Source organism: Stegodyphus dumicola, chromosome 1 (assembly GCF_044657685.1).
Source record: "Stegodyphus dumicola isolate Sdum_Otavi_A_Nest chromosome 1, ASM4465768v1".
Lineage (NCBI taxonomy): Eukaryota > Metazoa > Arthropoda > Arachnida > Araneae > Eresidae > Stegodyphus > Stegodyphus dumicola.
The window spans coordinates 165,721,049-165,746,983 of NC_140768.1; the positions used below are offsets into that span (position 1 = coordinate 165,721,049).

General features: G+C 32.6%; 2 protein-coding genes across 5 annotated transcripts in view; one reads left to right on the top strand and one right to left on the bottom strand.

The window, feature by feature from the left end:
* Positions 1 to 12,269, bottom strand: part of LOC118202826 (serine/threonine-protein kinase PAK 1-like) — a 34,728-nt gene extending 22,459 nt beyond the window's left edge. Inside the window, exons 1-4 of one of the 3 annotated variants that reach the window (XM_035375030.2) lie at positions 12,155 to 12,269; positions 5,585 to 5,779; positions 2,051 to 2,202; positions 1,875 to 1,951 (exon numbers count right to left, since the gene is read on the bottom strand). In XM_035375030.2, coding sequence (XP_035230921.1) covers positions 1,875 to 1,951; positions 2,051 to 2,202; positions 5,585 to 5,766 — 411 coding nt within the window. In that variant the 5' untranslated portion in view covers positions 5,767 to 5,779; positions 12,155 to 12,269. Of the gene's footprint in view, positions 1 to 1,874; positions 1,952 to 2,050; positions 2,203 to 5,584; positions 5,780 to 12,051 lie in introns of all 3 variants that reach the window. The other 2 variants (XM_035375031.2, XM_035375029.2) reach the window with 2 other exon arrangements.
* Positions 12,270 to 13,867: 1,598 nt separating this feature from the next.
* On the top strand, positions 13,868 to 25,345 carry LOC118179492 (uncharacterized). 2 transcript variants are annotated; one of them, XM_085822965.1, is made up of 5 exons: positions 13,868 to 14,496; positions 14,594 to 14,662; positions 16,039 to 16,116; positions 16,354 to 16,419; positions 25,171 to 25,345. In XM_085822965.1, the coding sequence occupies exons 1-5, from the start codon at positions 14,351 to 14,353 to the stop codon at positions 25,172 to 25,174; spliced, it is 363 nt and encodes a 120-aa protein (XP_085679091.1). In that variant the 5' UTR covers positions 13,868 to 14,350; the 3' UTR covers positions 25,175 to 25,345. The 2 variants fall into 2 exon arrangements, with proteins under 2 accessions (XP_085679091.1, XP_085679094.1); XM_085822968.1 differs by lacking the exon at positions 14,594 to 14,662.
* Positions 25,346 to 25,935: the final 590 nt, after the last annotated feature.

Sequence of the window (25,935 nt, forward strand, 5' to 3'; positions counted from 1 at the left end):
GTTGCATTCATATCCATAGATCTGTTGTTTGTTACTTCGTACTCATTACCTGCCTAACATGCTTGAACAGCTTCATCCAAGAAACATTTATTGTAGAAGGTTAATAGCAACTACCCATAATCAGTTCCTTGATATTAATAAGACAGTATGCAGTGTCATAACTTATCCAGTTCTATGCCACGATCAATCCTGATTGGCTTATAGGCAACAAAGTTTTTCCAATGTGATTAGTGCTTCATAACTGCAATCACCACCAGATCTATGAAGAGCTATATAATTATAGAAGTAAGGCTGTATCTGATAGTCAAAAACATGACATACAGCATCTGAATGATTTAGTTTCAAAGACTGGGTGTGGTTTGTAGTATTATAAATTAATAAAGGAACTTCTAGAGATGTTTCCACATCTTAAGTAAACTGCAACTTTTGGAGAAAAACGATTCTTGAATTCATTACTAAATATCATGCTGTAAGCTGGCATTTTTCTAAACCCTTGAAAAACAAAAAACTGGCATGTGGACCTTGTCTTTTTCCTTTACAGATTGTAAATCCAATGAGCAAGCAAAACTTCATTTGGTTTTCTGCATTCAAGCAAAACAAGTTAAATTCTATAATTTCTATCATCTTCCTTTTGACTACAGATAACAAGCATTTAGTATATTCGAAAGACTACAGTAAATTCTTATTTTATGAAATTATTATTTATAAAATTATTTTAAATACATCTTATTATTTTATATAGACAATAAAAACTGTTAGAAATGAATTTCTAAGGTTAAATAAGGGGATACAGATTCAAACAAAATGTCAAAATATTAGATCTGAATTTCAAAATATATAAATGAAGAGGGAAAATACACTTTTTCCCTTATACTATACTTTAGGAAGGCTTCTCAAACTATGTTATATTATACTTTAGGAAGGATTCTCAAACTTTGTTCTTTAACCTTTTTAACTAATTTTTCCATTCCCTATACATGCAGACTGATATCATAGATTGTTCTCATAGCTAACAAAAATTTAGGATTTCAAGAACATTTATAATGTCAATAAGAAGAAAGGTCTTAGTTAATTGCTCAGTATTCACTAAATCAGTGATATTTCAAGGTGCAAAGTACTAAAAACGTGAAAGAAAAAGTGACAGACAAGCTGTGTGTCAAAGTGACAGTCATGTTACAAATCATTATGACAGAGATGTTTAAAAAATGCCCAGTATGGTTAAACTGGAAATGGAATAGAGTGCAAATTAAAAATCTTACATCATGGGAATAATATTTTTTCTAGTCGTAAATCCTGTTAAACATATTAAAACAAAATTATAATTTTAGAAATAATATGACTGTTGATTTACTTATGAAGTTTAAACTGTTAGAAGCAAAGTAATTAATCAAAAGAGAAAATCAAGTTTGCAAATATCATTCTACAAACAGTGAATATGTTCAAAATTACTAACCAAAGATCACGATGGAAGATTTTTGTAATTTTTACACCTTACATATAAGACTTGTTTTCTGCATTTAAAAATATTAGTCACTTTTGATAAAATTAAGTATTAAACAAGTCTCTCCTATATAATTTGATTAAAATTATGATATCAGTAATCTGAAGCAACACAATTCCACTTCAGTATCTTTCTTTAACTGGCTTTTAGATTAGAGCTTCAAACACAGTAAATTTATTATGCAAATTATGACAATTGCCATCATTGATAGTCATTCTTCCTAGGATACTGACTTCTACAGAAGACCGAAATTACTCTCGACCATGTATCTTAGATAAGAGTTCATTATACTCTGATCTTAACAAAATATTTAATAATTTTAAAGATGCACATCTTATTTATCTAAAATACATAAAATACACTTCATTAATACCTCTTTTTCTTCAAGGATTCCATCTGTAAATTCAGATACTACTGTATTTTCAGAAATTGGCACATTTCCATCTGTTTCTAGGGAAAATAGAAAGAAATCTGTATTCTTGCCAAAAACAGAAAGAGCATAACAAAATTTTCAGTTGCAATGAGATGACTCCATCTTAAAATTATTACCTGCAATAGAATCCTCTATTTCTTGTGATTCTTCATCTGCAGTCTTTGCTGTTGTAATAAATTTAACTTCACCTGGTTTTTTCTTAATGGAATGTACATAATACTTCAAAGCCTGCAGAACAGCTGTAGGATTTTGGCTTTGCTCAGACTTGCTACAAGTATATTTAATTATTTGCATTTGCTTAAGAAATTAATATATTAGGCATTTTTATTTTAAAGACACTAAACTTTACAAGAAATGAAATCTACTTTAAGAAAGAGAGAGAGATAGACAGTCATTTACATGTTCTAATATTTTACTTATGAGATAAAATATTTAAACTAAGTGCAGTAAGTATATTTCCATATTAAAATTAAATGAAACCTTCATCTATCACTTTCCTGTGCATATCGTTCACCAATTTTAGTATTGAATTTTGACCTACATAAGCATTTTTAATTAGTCTCACATTCAACATTCTTCAAACTACTGTTCTGAAAATCAGGTAGGCTAGTACTCCCCACATTCAAGTACTTTCCACAGAAAAGGTTTTATGTGGTTCTTAGCCCCATATCCTGGTTATTAGCATCATTTATAAAAGTTTTTTTCTTTTCAGGTTGCTATAAATTTACTCAAGTTATTTTTCATTAGTTTATTCCTGTTTTCAAGAGTGTCAGAATTAATTTTTAACTTGAATCTATAACGACCACGCAGAAAGAGCGTTGAAATAAAAATAAACAACATAGTATTTAATTTCACTGTATAAAAGGTTGAAATGTTTTTCTATGTTCAAAATAGAAGTGAGATGGTTGGTGAAAGCATTTTAAGTCTCAAAAAGTGGAAAGTACAAATTAATGCATCCAAGTCTCAACTGCTCATCATCAGAAAAAAGAAAAATAAAAAGAACCTCAAGAGGCAACTCCTATTGTTTAATGAACCCATACCTGTTGTGAAACATGCTAAGTACTTAGGAGTTACCCTGAATAGTAAAATGACATGGACTAACCACATTAATAATGTGAGAAATAAAGCCATCTATGTAATGAAATGCTTGTATCCCATGTTAGGACGCTTTTCAAAACTTGATCTCACCAAAAAGAGATTAATCTATCTCTCAACTATTTGCCCTATCATGATGTATGCCTCACCAGCCTGGACTACTGTGACTAAAACTGACTTAAACAAGCTTCAGGTTGTGCAAAATCATTTTCTAAGACTGATAACTAGTGCCCATTACTTTGTGCTGAACGAAGTACTCCACAGGGACTTAAAAATCGAGCCACTAAATACTTTCTTACGTAAAACAAATGACAAGTTCTTCAGGAAAGCTAAAGACTATGAACATCTGAATTTATTTAATCTATTTCATTATGAAATCTTAGACGAAGACAGACATCTCCGTCCTTTTGCTGCTTTCATCCTGGATAGCAATCAGAACTTTCCTACGTAATTGCTATCTATTTCATTTAGTGACTATTGGAACTCTAAGTCCACTATAAAGCAGCATTCATCAGAACCAGCACTTGGGATGGTGGTGTCCCATGTGACCTGTGCACACCGCTATTCAGGTATTTTTCCTGCAATCAAGCTTTCCTGAAACTATGTACATATGTATATGATCTGTATTTAACCTAGAATATTGTTTTTCAACTATTTATTCTGCATTTTATTTTATATTTTTCTTGTATTCTATATATGTTACTTTTTGACGAATACTTCAACACCAATCAGATGTCATCTCAGAGCTCACGTGACTTTGGTCACACCCCTTTCTACATCTCAGCTCCCTGCACCGTCCAGCTTAAGCATTTCCCTACCTGCAGTGTTCTTAGTAGCATCTAAATCAAGACAGCATGTAATTACTGGGTGCTAATCGCGGCTTAAAGAGGAACTTGGATCACCAAGCTTGGTGATTAACCTTAAAGTTTTGATTGAGGTGGCTACTTTAATTCTGAAATAACTTTAGAACTTCTGTAACTGCATTATTATTATTATTAAAAAAAATTTAGAAACTATTAATTTTAAGAGTATACAGCTATAATTTAAGAATATGACATATTTAATACAGTTCTAGATGGCTTGTTATTGTTGCTATAATACTTAACATTTCACCAGTTTCACAAGCTGTTGTATACAGTCAAAAGTCGTTAATTCGGACACCTATAATCCGGAATGATCTATACTCTGGACCTCAAAGCTATAAACTTTCTGCGCATGCGTCGCGTAAGACCTTTACGGCTGCGAATTTGCGTGTGCGCAAAATACGTTTACGAATGCGCGTTTAATGTATAACGGACGGTATGAGCTAAGCTCTAATTATCTCTTTCAGTTAATGTTGCAGATTGCGTTGTTCCTTAATCTTCGAATTGGATCCGGCTTATTATTTTTTGCATACTGTTAGAGCAATTTTATAAAAGTAAGCTTGAACTTTCGATTATGTCAAATAGAATTTCCGATTTATATTTACTAATATGTAACGGATCTACAAAGCGAAAGTATGTTTCGGAGTCCATTAAACAAAAAGTGGAATTGCTGCAAAAAATGGATAAAGGCATATCCTTTGTTTATCTAAACTTTGCTTATCTTTAACGCCGCGCACAATGACTTGGAAGTTGATCTGTCACCACTATCCTTATCTTCAGGGCAGATGTTTTTATTTTATTTGGCTTATAATTGCTTACTAAATGTAGTATTTCATTTCGATATACTCTGTCTTTGATATAATTTAAATTAAATGCCTTGTCATTATAATTCGCTTTCGATAGCGAAGAAAGTGACAGAGGTTATTGAAAACGAAAAAATTTCGATTGACAAATTAGTTGGTATTCTCAAAACAGCAATTATAGGACTTGAACAGCAGAACTTTGTAACTGAACAAGAAATTATGTATGTTTATAGAATTAAAGAGAATGTATTATCACATAAAAAACGAAGCAACTTAAACAAGCTTTTTTTTTTCTTTTCGTAAATTTTGATACACTTTAGATCATAATTGTTCTTTATTTCGTAAATTACGGTTTCATATTTTTAATTTTATAATTTCTTCATGCCATTTTACCAGATTTAAGCTGATGATCTATAATCCGGAAAAATTGATAATCCGGAATCGCCGAAGTCCCGACGAGTCTGGATTAACGACTTTTGACTGTAGTAGACAAAATATGCTTAAACTTCCTGTAAGTTGGAGAAAATTACAGTATTTTTAGAAATTAAAAAATGATTATCAATTTTATCAGTTTATTTCTTGAACTTTTAAGTATGATACATAAACAAAATGTTAAATCATAGCAATAATTTACAAATTTTCAAATATTTAATTGGTTTTTATATAAAAGAAAAGGGGGAAAATGCAAGTTATTTGATAATTTTTAACGGACAATTAAAATAAATATTTTTCTATTGTTAATAGTACCTTTAATATGAAATTCCATTTAGTAGACAGGAAACATAAATTTTAAGTGAAATATTACAAAAGTATTCAACATTTACATTCTGCATAAAATTCTAGACAAATACATTAAAGATTAACTAATAAAGTTTAAATTATTTAGTACCTAATATTTGCCTGCTGAAGGAGACGCAACCAAGGCTCAGGCAGCCCCTCAATTTCTCCTGTATCTTGATTAAACTCAACATGAATATTGTGCTTCACAGAGAAAGGTATTCCAATTTCTGAGGGTGTTTGTTCCTTCTTTGAGGACTTTTTTGAAGACCGCAGTTTTGTAAATACATTCATAATTGTTTTATTTCTGAAATGGAATAAATGAGAAAAATTAATAAAATACAGATAATTTTCATATTTAACATAATTAACAATTTCTTTCCCTTTTTATTTTTTTCTTTGCTTGCTATAAATGTACAATAAAAAGCATCTTTATCAACAGAAAAACATGATGTGATTGAAATTGAAATCTGTTCCTCTTACAAGGAATAATCAATTTCACCTGTATGTACTCTTGCAGTGCAACTGGTTAGTACAGTCAAAAGTCGTTAATTCAGACACCCATAATCCGGAATGATCTATAATCCGGACGTCAAAGCTAAAAACTTTATGCGCATGCGGTGTGTTGACACATGTGCATAGGCGTTTATGCGTGTGTGTAAGACCTTTTACGACTGTGCATATGCGTTTGCGCAAGCACAGAATATGTTTTCACGTGTGCGTTTTATGTATAACGGATGGTATGAGCTAAAATTATCTATTTCAGTTAATGTTGATGATTGCGTTGTTCCTTAATCTTCGAATTGGATCTGGCTGATGATTTTTTGAAGACTGTAAGAGCAATATTATAAAAGTAAACTTGAACTTTCGATTATGCCAAATAGAATTTCCGATTCTGGAGTTCCCAAAGGATCGTACAAAACGAAAATATGTTTCGATGTCCATCAAACAAAAAGTCGAACTGCTGCAAAAAATGGATAAAGACATGAAGAATGTGACAGAGAGGTTAGTGAAAACGAAAAAATTTCGATTGAAAAGTTAGTCGGTATTCCCGGCACAGCAATTAACGAGCATTGAACAGCGGAACTTTGTAACTGAACAAGAAATTATGTCTGTGTATAGAATTAAAGAGAAAGTATTATCACATAAAACGAAGTAACTTAAACAACTTACATTGAAAGAAATGTTTAATAAAGTAAACAAATAAATATTAAGCTTTTTTTTTTTTTTTTTTTTTTTTTTTTGTAAATTTTGATACCCTTTAGATCATAATTGTTCTTTATTTCATAAATTACGGTTTTATATTTTTAATTTTAGAATTTCTGCATGCCATCTTACGAGATTTAAACTGATGATCTATAATCTGGAAAAATCAATAATCCGGAATCGCCGAAGTCCCGACGAGTCCGGATTAACGACTTTTGACTGTACATCCAGTTGGTAATTTCAAGATCCATGGTTCAAATCACAGCAAAGATTAAGTTGATTTATCACTTTTCTACTTTCAAAAATCTAACTTGAACAAAAAATATGATGGATGATAACTCATCACCACTTGGATTTGGTCGACTGAGTATCATGCTCCTGCCTAATCATCCTTTAAGTGGGTTAAAAAATAAGAAATTATAACATTCCTCCAGTTAGAGTAGAGAAAAGGGCACTCCTTGTATTATTGCAAAGTTGTTGTTTCATTTATGGTAGCCTGAATAGTTGAATGTTATGGAAACTCTATTATGAAGTAAATGGTTACACGACTGCAGTAAATTCGTAAAGGCTTGTGGTGTGTGTGTGTTGGTTAGGAAGTATATTGCTTGTTTTGTGGTTTAGATGGTAAAATGGCTGAATGCAGTAAGCTTAATTTGGAAGTTTCTGTACCGACTGTTGTGTAAATGAAGGTTTACTTAATAGCCATTATTAGATGTCCTGTTTGTAGGAAGGAAATGCGTACGGTCGAATGTTGCTACGGAGTATATTTTTTACTCTTATTTTATGAATTTATGTAGGGAAGCCAATATACAGATTCTAGTTCAGATAATTTTAGGAAGTTTTTGCATGCTGTTAAGGAATTTTGTTTGACTGAAGACATGTTAATTCGTAAATAAGGTAAGTAAATCGTTCATTTGTGTAGTGGAAAGATGAATTTCCTTTTTAATATTATTCCATTGTTTGATTTAAAATGTAGTTTATTGAGATTATATATATTTGTTGGCTGCTCCTTTGACTTTTTAAGTGAATATAGTTCGATATGTACATGGACAAAGTCAAGAGAGTGATTCTCTGATGTTTTTTAAGTGAAAATAAGTCGATGTATACATGGATAAAGTCAAGGGAGTGCGCAATGCCATTTTTGTGCAATTCTGGGATTTTTCTTAAGTGAAAATAGGTCGATGTGTACATGGATACCAAAGTTGTGTAGCGGCGATTTTTTGGCAGAACAATCGCCGCTACACAAGCCAAAATAACAAGTCATGGAATTGCACAAACTCGGTATCCATGTACCGCCAAAAATCCGCAAGGGGTACCCGTAAATATACTTTTACCCATTCCTCCATACATGCTTCTGTGGTGTACATAGTTAGTTGTTAGTTAACTAACAACTGGAAAATCTCAGAAAGGCAAAGTTGATTTATCATGTTTCCTGTATCTAAAAACTTAAGGTTTTTATAAATACGTAATGACAGTATTCTATTAAAAATGGCACCAGTTGCAAAATGCGGTAGTATTTATATCACATCATGAACAGCTATGAAGTGATGTTGCTAGGAACAAGCAGGCAAGGAACATCAATCAAGGAATTTTGATCTCCAGAGGCTTAAGCAAATGGCAACTATTAGATACGAAACCTGCAAGTTAACCACAAACACAATACAGTCAAAAGTCTTTAATCCAAACTCGTCTGGACTTCGGCGATTTCGGATTATCGATTTTTCCAGATTATATATCATCAGTTTAAATCTGGTAAGATAGCATGCAAAAATTATAAAATTAAAAATACGAAACCGTAATTTATGAAATAAAGAACAATTATGATCTAAAAAAGGGTATCAAAATTTACAAGAAAAAAAGCTTAATATTTATTCGTTTACTTTATTAAGCATTTCTCTCAACGTGCGCATGAGTAAAACATACATTACGCATAGTCGAAATTAGAAAATTGCAACCAGAAAACTATTTGATGTGTATTCGTATTTATAATGAATTTGATTTAAATCATATCAAAGACAGAGTACATCAAGATGAAATACCGTATTTGATGGCATATAAGACGCACCCTTATTTAGACGGCCACACACAAGGGGAAAAAGTTTCAATAGCGTGGTTTCTTTTAGTTCTCACATTTCGTAAAAGCCAAATAAACAATTATTGAATGCAATTACCTTCACGTATAAGACGCAGGTAACTTTTTTGAAACCAAATTTAGGAAAAAAAGTGTGTCTTATATTGCGTCAAATAAGGTACTACATTTAGTAATGAATTATAAGCTGAATAAAATAAAAACATCTGCCCTGAAGATAAGGATAGTGCTGACAGATCAACTTCCAGTTCATTGCGCGCCGCGACGTTCCCCTCCCTCCTGAGCAGCGTGAAATTGATAAACAGATTTCGGAATGGTTAGAGAAACAAAGGATATGCCTTTATCCAGTTTTTGCAGCAATTCCATATTTTGTTTGATGGACATTGAAACATGCTTTCACTTTGTAGATCCTTTGGCAGCTCCAGCATTGGAAATTCTATTTGACATAATCGAAAGTTCAAGCTTTTTTTATAAAATTGCTCTAACAGTCTGCAAAAAATGATAAGCCAGATCCAATTCGAAGATTAAGGAACAATGCAATCTGCAACATTAACTGTAATAGATAATTAGACAATTTTAGCTTAGCTTATACCGTCCATTATACATATTATGCGCATGCATAAAGGTATTACGCACATGCACAAATGCATATGATGCGCATGGGTGAATGCATTATGCGTTGACGCATGCGAAGAAAGTTTGTAGCTTTGAGGTCCGGATTATAGATCATTCCAGATTAACGACTTTTGACTGTATTACTGATCCTGATAAAGAAGGCTGTATGCAAAATGACGAAATAAACATCAGTGTGGCACTGGTCTACACCATATAGATATCTACTACATTAAATTCATATGGTGATGATTGCATGATAAATTTAAATGCTTTTGGCAATATTAAATGAAATTGGCAGTTTTAAACTGTATAATCTGAAATTTATCTAATAATATCTATTTTGTATGTGTTCTGGATTAGTCATTCTTTTTACGAAGCTTTATCCTTGGTAAGTGTTGCTGCCATTTAATTAGATTTTGTGTTAATGTTCATGTTTAACATAGTGTTCTTATGCTAACAGAAAAATATTTTCATAACATTTATAGCCTCAATAAGGTTTTACTATAAGCTATTAAAATTTTTATTAGGTATTTTTCAGAATCACAAAGTACTTAATAAAAAAAATAAAATAAAAAAATTGTAGACATTACAAAATGATTTTGCAATAAACAATTTTAGAAATGATAATTCCCATAAAATAACTGATGAGATAACATTTATTTATTTTGATATATTATATGCATTCTGACATTGATTAAACTAGTTTCCACAAAAAAATTGCTTGACATTTTCCTATGACTTTAATATCCATTTTTCAAATTAACTTTATTTCATATACTGTTTTTTTACACTAATTTTAATAACACTAGAAATTCTTAATATCTATTTATTGAGACTGATTAAAGACTTCAAGCACTTGTAGACACCAGAATAAAATACCAGAATTTAGTACTTACTTCATTCTATTTAAGATTATTACTTTGGCAAAAATAATAATAATAAAATTATTATAATTCAGTAATTTTGAGTATTTTTTTTTTTTTTTTTTTTTTTTTCAAAATTCCCACCAGTATGTATACTGTTTTATTGCAGTCATCAAATTCCAAATATCTTGTTTCAGTTACTGCCATACACCCTCAAGTTGTACTGCTTTCACTGCAAGGACACCACATTGGCATTAAGAATTTTATATTTCAATTCCATGTTGGTAGGGCCCTGATCCATTTCAACTTGTGCAGCCCCACCTGATAGCAGAAATACTACCCGGAGCAGTAAAATTTTCAGAATTTGGGAAAGGAAGGGGGCACTGAGCAGTAGAATTTTGGGGATGGAAAAGTTTTTCAGAATTTAATGAGTGCCGAGCAGCAGAATTTAAAACTGGCACACATTGCACTGAATAGCAAAATGCCTAGTGATGGCTTCTGATTTTAGGGATACCTCCAAATCATTCCACAATAGTAAAAATATGTAAAATTTTAAATATATATATATATATTTCAGTTCTAGATTTAAAAATATAAACTAGAAGCAAAAAGAAAACAAAATTTTAATTTCCTATTTTAAATTTGTATTTTTCTTCTAAAATTAGACATATTAGACATATATAAATATTTCACCAAACACTCAAAATCAGAAAAAGATCAGACATTTTAGTGACTGATATTGCTTAATGAAACCTTGATTCATACACTAATGCTAACTTACAATGCCAATGTGTATTACTGTATGCTTGCCACATTTGACAGCTCATGATATTGTATGAATATGCAATCTTTCTTACAATAATATATGTGGTGTGAATTTATTAGATTCTTTACTCAGCATCAGTTTAAAAAAATGGTTTAGGAAATTATATTTTACATGCTTAAATACCCTTAATAAGAATGTATAAACATTAAAAAAATTAATTTTAGCAATATTCAAGTACTTTTCTCCTTGTCTTCACAATAAATGGTCCATTTTATCTGCTAGTCTACAGAATTGAGATCTATGTTTATTAAGAAATACATGATTTTGCAACAATTAACAGTATTATACAAACACTTTTTTTACCCTTAGAAATAACCTCAAAAGCACTCCTTGGGATCATTTCTTTCATTTCTAATAAGCTATCATTCATAAGAATTAAAGAATTTTTCATTGTTCATCATAACTTATCTAAGAAATCCTGAGGTTTGTATCATTTTGTTACCCTTTTATCACTGTAAACACTGAGATAGAAAGTGGCTTCCCAGCTATATGATGCAGCCAAAACTATTTTATCTCACCTTCAATAATAGAATATTTAATTCTGGAAACTTTAATTTCGAAAACACGGATAAGATTGTAAGGAGTCTTAAAACATGCAGGTTTGTTTCAGAAGCATCAGAAGAACTGAATGAGAAGTATAGGAGTTTCACTAATGTTTTTACTTCATTTTATAGCATATTGCTCTTAGTATTTACTTAAATTTCAATTTCAATTTTTTGTGTAAAAGACTAAAGAATCACTACACCAAAGACAAATTTATTTCTATACATGCGATTCTAAAGTACTCTCTACGGTATAATATATAGGGCTTCAAAAAATTAAAAGTTCTAACATTAGATTATTAATCTACTTCAAGTACTAATATATTATTTTGACAGAAAATTTAAAGCACTAAATAGTTAATGACATTTTGCTATTTGTTAATAAAAAAATTCTTTAAAGTTAGATTTCTGCATATCAAAACAGTAAAATATACTTACAAGAGATGTGATAAATATTAAATTTTGTTTAATGAAATATAAAAATGAATGAAAATTTTAAATGGTCTTTTTATTCAAGATTATTCGAATTAACATTTATTACCAAGTAATTACACCAATATACACAATATGACACATGTCAATCAAAATTCAGGTAATCTCATTTCCGGCAAACCCTGCAAGGGGAAATATGCTGTTGCCAACCTTTATTGAAGTTAGGAAGGAAACCTCCTTCACCCGAAATTCATAGGAGACATTTAAAAGAAAAAAGAAAAAAAAAATCAAATAAGAAGGGAAAAAAATGAATCGCTGTGTAAAATAAGAGCCAAACATATGAAGGATAGTCTGGCAATTCTAAAGAAATGTATAAACTTGAAAAGAGCTGATTAAAAGATATGGAGAATGACAAAGACGGCCTCAAAAAACCAATGAAGTAGAACCACGGAGTATAATGAAGGAGGTGAAACTGCTTAGTAGACACACCCAGAGTTCGTATTTTATTCTAGTGTCAAGATGTAGAAACAAAGTCGTAGCTAGGATTTTCAGAGCCCAGGAACAACTGAACAACTGAAGTCGTTGGGACAGATGCCCACTTTGCCCCCTCTAGCTACGCCTCTGTGTAGAAACATCGTTTTATTCGACTTCCGATAAGGATCGGGTGAGGGGAGAAAGAGTAGGGTGGAAGGAAGCAGGGATAAATAGAAGGGCTAGCTCATTTCTTTGTTCGACTCCTCGCCGACGCGAGCCAAGGCCAACTAGATATCTACAGGCCTGCTCCACCGATTTGTGACGTCACAATCGAAGACGATCGTTCCCACGGTAGACGCAGCCGACTGTTTCATTTATGTAGTGCGCAGCGTTTTATTTCCAACACAAAAGTCAAGTCAAATTAATTTTTACAACTAATATTTCGAATTTTAGGAATAATAATGTACTATGTTATATCGTAATGATATTTAAATACTAAATACCGATTTATTAAACAGAAAATAAAAATAAGATTTGAGTGATATTGTAAATTTAGCAGAGCTGATTTAAATTAAACTGAAACATATCTGAACTTTTATACGGAAATAAAATGGACACAAAAATTATTTATAAAAATTATACGGTATGATAATATCAATGAAAATATAACATATGTAATGAACTAAACATGAGATGTTTTCATTTTGTAATAAAAAGAAAAAATATGTTAAAGCTCTCAGATGATTTTATATTGCTTAAATTATGAAGACTGATTTATACTGCTTAAATAGTAAACAAACATATATAGTATTTCATAATAAAATTAATATCAATTCATTAATTCTAATATAATATTGCTTTATAATTGTTTTTGGTGCAATGATATTGAAGCAAAATGAACTCTTTCTTTTCTTTATTCCCATAAAGATTTTTCAAGATTCAATCAGAGATCCTAAGATGCCTTTTAATAATAAATACACATGTGGATATTAAGTGAAATACATAAATCTTATTAATATATTAAAAGTATATCTGAAGTTTAGTCTACATATTGAAAAAAGATTCATTCTAAAGATGTTTTATAGCAAAAACATTACACAGAATATTCAAAAATATTGTAAATTTAGCAGAGCTATTATTCTGTTCATTCACATATTTTAACGCTTATGGAGCTGTCACAGTCTAATTCATTAGATTTCTTGCTATCGCATTATCATCCCATATTTTCCAAGTTCTCTTAAAAAAAGCAAGATCATAACTATGCAATCAATCCCAATGAGCATCATATCATGCTCCGCTCCAAAAAATTCTTATGAAAGAAAATCTTATTAAAAATACACTCTTAAGGTGGTCTACTACAGCAGCATTACAATACTAAAAATTTTTTTACACGCAGAATCGCTAATTAAGAAACTATGTTGCGTGCAATTTGGCAGAAATATAAAGCAATAGGTCAGTTTTCGAATCACAATGTTAGAATCAGGTTTGAAATGAAATTTACTTAAATATTATATTTTAAAAAAATTAGTTTGAAATACGTAATTTTAATGTGTAGTTTGGAAAGCCATCAATAGATGGCGCTACGAGTTAAAATTTAACATTGTAATCTTATTTCTGCAAAAATTCACGAAGTAATTGATTTTGATATCAGTTATAAATCATATTTTTTTCTAAATAATATTTAGAAGCGTTTCATATATTCCTTTATACACAGTTTTCACTAAACATTGTCAGCTGTCAGCAGAATGACGTTTACGGCAACCCTAATGCATTGCTATTCCGCACTCGTTTTGTTTACATTTATTTGTACTGTGGTCAGTTTGAAAAAAATATGCGAAAATATCAAGGACGACCGAAAAAACATCCTGGTTTTAATAAAAGATCCAGAATTCAGCGTAAACGTCGAGCTCAAGAAAAAAATATGAAATTAAATTCCCGAGATGTGGAAGATTCCGAACAAGCGGATGTTTTCGAAAGGTGAGAAATAATTTATTCTTTATATCGACTACCCCGTGTTTATGATTTCGTAGTAAGTTAATTCCGAAGTAAAATATGCGTATTTTTTTTATTGAAGGTCAGAAATTATTGATACAACTGCATCTGTGTCAAAGGAGAATCATTGCCCGGATGATTTTTTTACAAAGTAAGTTTTTTTTTTTTTTTTTTTTTTTTTTTTTGTATGTGTGTGTATGAGGGGATGCTAATAATTGTTCAATTCTGTTATAATAATTTATTCCTCCATTCACACTAAATTGTTGGGAAATATTGAAAGGGTAAATTCCAATTCACAAGGAATTGCTGAAATAATTGAATCTTTTCAAAAGTATGAGCATGTTCTTGCAATCTAAATTGAATTCACCATCATTACATGTATTATTGGAAATTTTATAGTCATATGTTTGCTACGAAATGCTTTGTCAGTTACCTATGGTATATTTTAACAGGTGTATGTACATTTATTCATGTGCTCGCTGTTCAACTTGCTTTTTTTTATTATGTCATTTACTTGGATGTTAAAACTTTCTTTTAGCGTTGGAACATTTTATGATCATTTAGTAAAATTTATATATAAATATATATTATTGCTTGTTTATTTATGGTTCTGTGTATTTGTCATGTATGCATGTTGTGAAGTGTAGTTTTTGAAAAATATGTCACAAATGTTAAATTCCACCAAAAGCTGAATTGAATTGATATTGGGATGCAGGTAATTAGAAAATATCTGCTGTGTATTTTGAGCGTAAACCAAACTAGTGCCAAGAATGGGACCAATACACTCAGGCTTGCTTAGCCTTTTTGCCATTGTCCAAATTGAATTATCTCCAGTATAAAGGGAGTGAATGCTTTCTCTGTATAACATTAAAATATCCGTCTGATCAAAAATCTACCAATAAGAAACTTTTCATATGTTATGTGACAGACTTTCTGCAAACAGAAGTCCTCAGCTGTGTTCTTGTACATGTTTTTTAATTGTGGTTCAGATGTGTACTTCTCAAAGGAATTCTTCTCATAGGAAGATTATCTGAACATTTAAAAACTATATTCTGCTTTTAGGGGCCTAATATTTTATGGCCCTAAAATTAATATTGAAATTTCTAAAATGTTGAAAAATATGTCATCTGTATTCTGTACAAAAAATATAATCCCCTTTTTCATTTCTGCATTTGCAATTCCTGCATTTTCTTTTTTCCTACATTTTTTAATTGGAAGGAATTTCATTCGCAGAGCCCTCTAATTTATTCTTACAAATCATGTAGTAATGTACCATTTTAGATAGATATAAATAACACATTTTGTAATTTTTCTAAACTGTGGTTATACAGCATGATATAATAGCTACACAGGGTATGGCGAAACAGTATACAGCAATATCTGTCGCACTGTCTGAGATGGGTGGTAGTCATACGTAGCTTAATGCTTAAATTTGTTATGTGTTATTTATTTATTCATGTTTTTTTTTTTTTTTTTTTTTTTTTTTTTTTTTATTATGTTATAGCAGTTTATTTCTTTCATTCTTAGGTCCGGAAGTGAAAAATTTGACTTTTCTACGCCAGAAGTTACAGCTAATGTTCCTAAGACAAACCAGGCTTTCCTGAGGTAAGTTGGTTTATTTTTAAAATAGATATTAGCTGTGCATGATATTACAGTTACTTAATTATGGTTAACTAATTATGTATTAATTTAGAAGTCAAGCAACCAAAATCAGCGTTATATTTTCAAATAGTGAATATTTCAAAATATGATGCTGATTTTTGTTGCTTGACTCTCAAATTAATACTTGGTCGGTGCGTTATTGTATCTTAATTAAACTAATTATGGTTCTTTTCTTCTCAGTTCTGATCTGGACATTTCAGTTATTGACTCTGACGTAGAAGGTAGAAATACAAGCTCTCTTTTGGGGTAAATATGTATTTCTCTATGCCAAAATTAAAATGTCATCATTTATGTTTTTCTTTTATGGTGTTACATTATGTTGTTTACATACTGATAGCTATTAAAACTGTTAAATATAATATTGTAGCTATCAAAAAGAGGGGGATGAATTTGATTTGTACCAAATTTGGACGTTTTGCATGAAAGAACTTGAAAATAAAAGATTTTTTTAAAAATATATTCATTGAAATCAGTGAAATTTTCAGTCGGGACACTGAAGCAAATGAAAATATTTTGGGGTTTGATTCTTTTGATGGGAGCCTCATCAATAAGCCTACTATCTTTTTTAAATATTGCTTCTTTTTCATTGTTTTCATGATGTTTTATGTTCCCTTCATGAAAGAGATTTTAATAATTTAAATTTTGTTAATAAAATATAACAAAATGAAATCTGTGATTATGTGGCTGTTATTTTTTCCATATATATTTATTTGAGGAAAACCACAAATTTTATTATTTTACAGAATTTTTAAGAAAAATATAAGGATAAAATTTTTTAAATAATTCTGATTACTACCTTTGCTTTCCTCTCATAATGTGCCTCAAATTAGAGCAATTAGACAACAAATTTAAGTCGTGATCTTTTTTTTCCAAGTTTTTTTTTTATTCTTAGGAGTATAAATTGCTTATCCCCACAAGACAGTGCATCTTCTTAGTATGCCATCCTAAGGCTCCGTTCACATGATGGTATAAATGTCATAGACGCATAATCATAAGGCACAAAATGTGGGAGTTCCATTCACACCTGCGAGAGAGGGTCTAAGCCATAGCCAATTAGAGAAGCTAAATTTGTGCATGCATGTATGTGTCTACAGCTTTCTCTCTCAATAGGTTTTATGTATATGCTCTGATTGGCCGACTCTTATATCAAGTCGGCACAAAGTTGAAAACTTCAAGCTTAATGCCCAAACTAGTTTTTGTGACATAGCAAGGTCTGACTACAAAGCGTTGTTAGTTGGGAATTATGACATTTATACAACGGCTTGAATAGAGCCTTAGAAAGCCATTTGGTAACTGAGTTATCCACCATGAAAGAGTTATTCTTGCCCCTCTGAATTCAGTGTTTACTGGAACACGAACATTTTATACTCAGGTGTAGAGGCCCTTCATGTGAAACCTCCGGCACACAAAGTAGTGACTAATATTGCACGAGCAAATGACACTGTGAGCATGGAAGCAGCAGTTGTGAAGATGACTCATCTTCTTGTAGTAATATACTGGTAATCCAGTGTATTATTATTGTTAATTTATTTGCTATCTGTTGCCTAAATTTCCTAAACCTAATTGCGAATGGGCTGCCTGCATGGGCGTTTTCATGGTTTTCCCCGTGTATATGAGCCATTTCCCTTAGAAAGTCCTCCATGAAAGCATTCCTCCTCTTAGGAAGATCAAGTGCTTTGCTGTCATCAAATAAGCCAAATTTAAACCTAATTTGTAATATTTATATATATTAATTATATATATGTATATATATTGTATATATATATATATATATTAGCTTGGAGTCTGAGCCTCTTCAGGAGAACCTTAATGATGAATTTCTGTGTCCTGATTCACCTTTAATTATCGAAAGGGAAGATCGACGAAAGGCAAATCCATTACCATCTGGCAGAACAATTTGCAATATGTCTTTTGTAATAGTGCAGGCTAGGACATTAGAGCAACATTCCCTAAATTGTAAATTTGGAGGATCATTTATTTTTAACAAAGTGATTCGACGTGGTCTTGTCACTACATATAACTATGTATGTGATAAAATTTTATGTGGGGAAATGGCAACAATTTGTTCTGATATGGAGAAAAGCAGCCTAAATCAGCTTGCAGTATTAGGTGCGTTATCTACTGGCAGTGGATTTTCACAAGAGGAGGAAAAGTTTAGCATCATGGAAATTCCGTATATGAGCAACTCAACCTTTGCTTCTTGTGAGCGAACTACTGGCAAAATAATACAGGGATGTGCACAGGAAACTATGTGTGCTGCTATAGAAGAGGAAAAAGGGCAGGCAGAACTTCGCAATGATAAAGATAATGATGGTTATCACTGTATAACTGTCATTGTTGATGGAGGTTGGTGTAAAAGAAGCTATGGGCATGGTTACAATGCTTCAAGTGGCATATCTGTTATTATAGGCATGGTCACCCAGAAAATTTTTTTTGTTGGAATTCGCAACAAAGTGTGCCTTATATGCAGTGCTATTGAAGATGGCAAGATGCCAAATAAAGTGCACCTTTGTTGGCGAAATTGGAATGGGCCTTCTACAGGTATGGAAAGCAGTGCCATTGTGGAAGGTCTGAATTATCTCCAGTGTGTTCACAAAATACGTTGTACTCGACTTGTTGGAGATGGAGATGCTAACACAATGGCCAAAGTGAAAGAAAGCGTTTCATATGGAGGACGGGTGATCAAAGTAGAATGTGCTAACCATGCTGTTCAAAGATATCGCAGAGCTCTTGAGAAACTTCAGCAAAATACTGCACGCTTCCCCGGGGCTAAAGGAATTGCTGCCCGTAAATTGCTGAAAATTAAAATGCCACTGTTAGTCAGAGGTGCTAGAGTAGCTATAAAAGCTCATGCTTTACCTAGCCATTATCAGCACACACAAGAAGCTATTGATGCATTAGTATCTGACTTGAGAAATGGGCCACATCATATATTTGGCAAGCATGATGCTTGTAGTGCTTTTTGTGCAAAGAAAGGTGCAGAGTTGGACAGCACATACAATGAAATTTTTTCCTCGGGTATGTTGCAAGCTATTGAAGCAGAAGTGGGAAGAGTACTGATATCGTGTAGCAGTACTCTTATTTGGAATGCCACAAATAATCCTGCTGAAAGCTTCATGAGTCAACTGTGTAAAACATCTGGTGGAAAAAGAGTTGATTTTTCCAAAGCTGGTGGCATGAACAGGCGTGCGAGTATTGCTGTCATGGCCTATCAAAATCCAGCACAGCAGTGGCAAAAAAATGCACAAAAAGCTGTAACAGGAAGTAGCCCCAGGACTCCAACTTTGAAATTCTTAGCTTCCAGAAATAAGCGCCATGTAAAACGTCTTGAGAGACGTAGACTTTTTGACACTGAGAAGAAAAAGAGAAATATGAGGAAAGCAGGACATATTCAGCAAGGTGGGGATATTTCTTATGGTGATTTTCCTGAGAAACCAGACCTATCAGATGAAGCATATGAATTGGCAGCTAAAAATTTTTTTATATCAATTGAAGTTCCAAAAAAAGATTCTCTTGAGGCCGTAACACGTGGACAGTCATCATCTGAAAGATGGCGTCATGAAAGATCAAGAAGAATATCATCATCCTTTTTCAAAGATGTTGCTGATAGGCGTCCAACAACACTCAGTGCTGCTTTAGTGAAACGTATCATATATAATGATAACGTTTCAACTAAAGCATTAAAGTATGGCTTGGCTAACGAAGCAGTAGCCTTAAATCAATACAAGGAAAAGCACATGGGAAAAAACATCAGACGTTGTGGCCTTTTTATTGATCCTAAATATCCCTTTCTTTGTACTTCGCCAGATGGATTGATAGACGAAGATGGATTACTTGAAATAAAATGTCCTTATACAGCCAGATTCTCAGCAGACTTGTCAGACTTTTTCAGCAAGCCTAATTCTGTTGGTCTTCGGATGGATGCTGATAATAATCTTTATTTACCGAAAAGCCACAAATATTATTTTCAAATTCAAGGGCAGTTAGCCATAACAGAGAGGAATTGGTGTGATTTATGTATGTGGTGCAGAGAAGATGCAATCACATTAAGAATACCCGAAGACAAAACTTTCTGGATCAGTTTAGTTCCAAAACTCGAAAAATTTTACGTGAATTGTATTCTTCCTGAGCTTGTTGATCCAAGAGCACCAAGAAAAATGTCTCTTAGAGAACCGAAGTATATTGTTGATGCTAGAGCACAGAATGAGAAACAAAAACAGGCCACTGCTTCTGTAAAACAAACACAAGAAAAAAGAGAAATTGAAATTTCAGAAGCAGATAAAATTATTTCATCTCCTAGAAAGAATGCAGGAGAGAAAAGAATCAGGAAACCAAAAATTATTTTTGATTTGTAATCAGTAACAAGCCAAGCCAGCACACCGTAACATTTTCTACGTCTGAATAAAAACTATGCCTGCGACAAAGCATTATGATTAAATCCATACCTAATTAGAATATTACCCCATTTCTCTAAAAAAAATATGTTCAAAAAGTCTCTGCTTTCAGTAATAGATACGTCTGATCAATTCTGCCATAATTCTGTAATCAATACTTGAAGCTAGAATCTCCTGTGCTGCACTGCCATTGCATCTCTTTTCTGAATGTTTCATCATCCACTTCTCATTCTAAATATTCCTGTGTGCTTTCATTTATAGCTGCTAACTTGTTGTGAACATTTTCTGCACCACATGTTATATTTTGCAGTGTAAATAATGCGTGCAATCATATATTTTGGTTTTAATCATCAGTAACTTTGGTAAAACTACATTTATGCAAAGAAGACTTCCATAAAGTCACAGTTTCTGTGAAAAAGAAAATAAGTTTGATGACCTCTGTCATAATTCAATAAATAATTTTTTAAAATAGCATCACCTGTGCTGCACTAACATTGGAAAAAATTAAAGTCATCTCTTTTCTGAATGTTTCCTCATGCACTTCTGTTTCTAAGTATTCTTGTGTGCTTTGATCCATAGCTGATAACTTGTTGAGAATATTTTCTGCACAACATGTTACACCTCTGAACTTAAATACTTGCGGTAAAGAAGTATTTTGGTTTGAATCATGTGTAACTCCAATATAAGTCCATTTCTCCAAGGAAAACCTCCACAAAGTCACTGCTCCTGATTCAGCTGGAAGGACATCCATACAATGATATTTGAGAAGAAGACATACAAAATTGAGTATTGTGGAAAGATGATTGCTTATATCTTGAACGTAGATGATCCACTTGTCTACAAAACTCATAACCATTCTAAAAAATAAGGACATCAAATTTCAGTGCATCCTGCTCTCACAAGAGAGAAAGGTGATCATTAGAAGCCTTCCCAGCTCCACATGTTAATGCTGCCTCATGTTGCATAATATAATAATACACACACTGGCCAATCAATAAGAAACCTTTCAGATTTTCATCTGAATGCATGCTAGGGATGAAATATCCAAATTTTTTCTATGATGTGGATTATACTTGGTTAAAATGCCAGTATAAGTAAGGTGTAAGAGTGCTTTTCATGATGAATGAAGTAAAATGGGGAAAAAAGGCGGCAGATCGTTCACCATTTGAAAAAGGGGCTTATTGTTGGTGCACATTTAGTGGGGGCATTGATTTCGAATCCTTCTCTAAAAAATGTAACTGCAGTTCGAGCATAGTTTTCAAAGACAGTGATCGGCGGTATCTCCGATGAATTGTACGGCAGAACACGGATTCAACTATCACAAATCGTCAACCAAGGCTCTTCCCAACAAATTTCAGCTAGAACTATGCGCAGCGAATTGCAGAGGGATAGGAATGCATAGTTTTGGTGCCTGTAAGAAAATCACTCAGTTCTGCCGACATGCAAGACTTCATTTTCAGTGGTGTCGAGAAAAGACACTGGACATCTGAGGATTGGAAATGGGTAATGTGGTGGGATATTACATTATGTATTACATATTAAACATAAGTTATGGGTTACCTCATAACTACAGAAGGTTCCTGTTCGCTGCCAGAAAAGGTTGAAGTAATCTGCAATGTAAATTATCAACAATACATGAGCTTTGTTCATTTATGGGCATGATAAAATTTTATCGATGCTTTTTGAAAAATGCTGCAGAAACTCAAGGAGTCATACACGAAATGTTAAAGGGTGATAAAAAAAGATCATTGTAAAGTTCCATGCACAGATGAAGGTGTTTAGTGTATTTAATTATGGCAAAGCACACTAGGGCTATCTGCCTAAGAGAAGGGATGCCTTCGTGGAGGACTTTCTAAGGGAAACTGGCTCATATACACGTTACACATGGGGAAAACCACAAAAACGCCCATGCAGCCAGTACGTTCGCGGGATTCGAACCTCGGACCGAACTACCAGTGTTCAGCGATTTTACCGCTCTGCCGCTGGTAGGCCTGCACAGATGAAGGAATTCACCAGTTTGAGAAGTGCAAATCTGATTTAGTCAATGGTGCCCTTTTGTGTTTCCCAATGGATTACCCTTTGTGTGCAGATACATCAGACTTTCCTATAGGATCAGTATTGCAGCAATTGGAAGAACAAGAACAAGACTGAAAACCTATTGTGTTCTACTCTAAAACATTAAATAATGCACAGAAGGTTTATAGTACCTATGACAGAGAATTCTTAGGAATATATCTTTCTGTCAAGCATTTTAAACATGTATCGGAAGGACGCAAATTCATCATACTTACTGATCACAAGCCACTGTCATATGCATAGAAGCAAAAGAATGGGAAGGCATAACCCAGACAACAACACCAACTTCAGTATATATCGGAATTTTCAACTGATATTCAGCATATTGATGCCAAAGAAAATTTAGTTGCAGTTGAAGTAGTCTCAGTTACTGGCTATGAAGCAGTAGCAGATGCTCAAGAATATAATGAAGAATTGCAACATTTAATGACAGGTAGTGCTTCACTGAAATTTAAATCATCTACATTAGCATTTTGGAAAACATTAAGATGTGACAGCTCAACAACCAGTATCAGGCCTTTTATTTCAAAGCAATTTAGACAACAAATGTTTCATCAAATTCATAATTTTGCTCCTCTGGTATCAGGACAACTGTCAACGAGATGACTGAAAAATTTGTCTTTCCAAATATAAAGAAAGAAATTCACGAATAGACTTAAAGTCCTGTTAATTGTCAAAGGAGCAAAGTCAACAGGCATACAAAATCTAAAATAGCCGAGTTCCAAGCACCTCATGCTAGATTAAGTATTGTGCAAGTTGACCTGATTGGGCCATTACCACCATCTGCTGGTAGGACGTATTATCTGACATTTATTGACCATTTTTCCTGTTAGGGAGAAGTAGTTTCTTTACCAGATATCACAAGAGAAATGGTTGTCAAAGCATTTTACAATCATTGGATTAGCAGATTTGTTGTGCCTAGTTCCATAATCTCAGATCAAGGAAGACAGTTTGAGTCGCAGCCTTTCAAGAGCCTTGCAAAAGTATGTGGTGCTAAAGTTTTACGTTCCACTCCATACCACCCACATTGCAGTGGGAAAATTGAGCAGTTTCTCAGAACTTAAAAAAATGCAATAAAGGCTCACAGCAACATCAGATGGACAGAAATCCTTCTAGGATTCAGAGTTGCAATATGTCCTGATACTAATCACTCTGTAGCTCAAATGGTATATTTTATGCAAATAAGGTTACCATGTGAGTTTTTCAACTACCTACCACTAAAACTAAACCTGAACCATTTGTAACAAATTTACTGTCTTTTATGGATCAGCACCAGTTTATCAACTGCTAACAAACATAAAATATTTATGCATAAAGACTTGAGATCATGTTCTCATGTGTTTGTGAGAACTGATCGTGTGAAAAAGGCACTTGAATTTGCTTATTGAGGGACCATTTTTTTGTGGTGAAAAAATATGATAAATATTTCCGAGTCTTAATCAAGGACAGACAAGTTAACATTTCATTGACAGACTGAAACCAGCTTATTTGTTACTTTCGAACAAATTACTAGAAACAGTGACTAAAAATAAAAAACCATTTCACATTTCATGTACCCAAAATTCTGATATTGTACCTAACGTCAAATCTATTATTCTAGATGGTATGAAAATCAGAAAATGTGTTGGATTTAAGGACTAATGTTTTGTATATTTTGCTATACTTCATCATCTTCTAAATATTAGTAAATATATATCTGCATTAGTGATAATCAGCTGTGAGCACATAGTGCACCATCTGCAACTCATTTGGGTATAAACTATGCTAGTGATTATAATGTCCTTGCTTTTTCCCATATGCCATATGTTGCATGAAATTTTGTTATATGAATCTAGCTTCCTGTGAGGAATTTCTGTGATCTTTCTAGTATGTATGGTCAAGAATTAGGCTTGTGATATACTGTCATGATTTTGCCCACATGTTCCCTGAATATACTACCATTTCCTTAGGAAGACTTCCAAGAAGAATACTGTTGTGAGTTCTAAGCCTAACTATGGTTTGGAACTGTTTATAATGAATTATTGGGATTCTGCACATGTAATGTGGATGCAATTCTATTTCCATTTAGAAGATTTTCTGCAAAGGCAATGCTTTAGCTGTGAGATAATTCTGTTTTGGAAATAAAACTGATATTTATTTAGATTTGTGGTATTTATAAGGCAGTTTATCAATAGCAGGTAGCATCTTGCCTCTTTGCTTTGATCAGGGCCTGTGCAACCAGTGGTAGTCAAAATTTTATAATTTAGCAGAGGGCACTGAGCAGCAAAATTTAGAGGCTAAAAAATGTTCAGAACTTACGAAGACATCAGCCAGCAGAATTTAGGATATGCAGAGATTGCACTGAGTGGCAGTAGTGCCATATGTTACATTTGCTATCTGCATTATTAATTTGTGAAACAATTTCAGCTGCTTGAAAATGCATTTTTCTGTTAGAAATTTGTATTTCTTGCAATTTCTTTTTTTTGGGGGGGGTCGAGAATATGGTGTTAAAAATATTTTATCATTTTCTTTTTTTTTTTCTTTTCAGGTGAAAATTTTGTGCATGATTTGGCTTTCATTGAGACGTCTCTGGGTCAGGAGTTACTAAGGAAGAGAAACTTACATGCAGGTTGAAGCATGCAGTGTCAAATGTATAAGGAATATAAAAGATGCTGTATATTAGTATAAGTTTGAATAACCATAATAAAAAAATTTCTTGAAAATTGTGTTTTTTCTGCGAGTTATTAAAATTGGAAATAATTAATTACAATATTTATGAAAATTTTCGAAAATAAAAATACAAGTAGTATTTAAAAAGTACTGCAAAACTCATTTTTAAGTAGAAAAATTATTCTCAGATGAAATTCTTTATGCAAAAGGATTCGATTATGCAAAAGGACTTTTTTAGTATTTGAAAGGTTCATTTGAACCCAACAACTGAAACTAACGTATCCCCAGTTTATTGATACCAACCATTTTGTTGGTATCAATGAACCCACTACTTTCTAAAAGCATTTCTGTCAATTACTAAGGGCTAATGAACAAGTGTTGAATTCTCAAGATGAATGTTGCCGAAACAGAAAAAAAAGTACTTCAGAACATTCTGCAGTAGCTCAAACAAAGTCACGGACCTCATCTATACTGTAGTCAGAGAGAAATTATTCCCCTTCCTTTTCTTTCAAAAGCTGAGTTTCCAAACGCACAACGGGAGGCCGTTGCTAAAAGCTGTGGAACCAGTTTTATAGCTATTTTTAGCAACTTGTGAGCTGTTTTTCAGATAACACAGTAAATCTCGGGGAGGGGGAATTTGAAA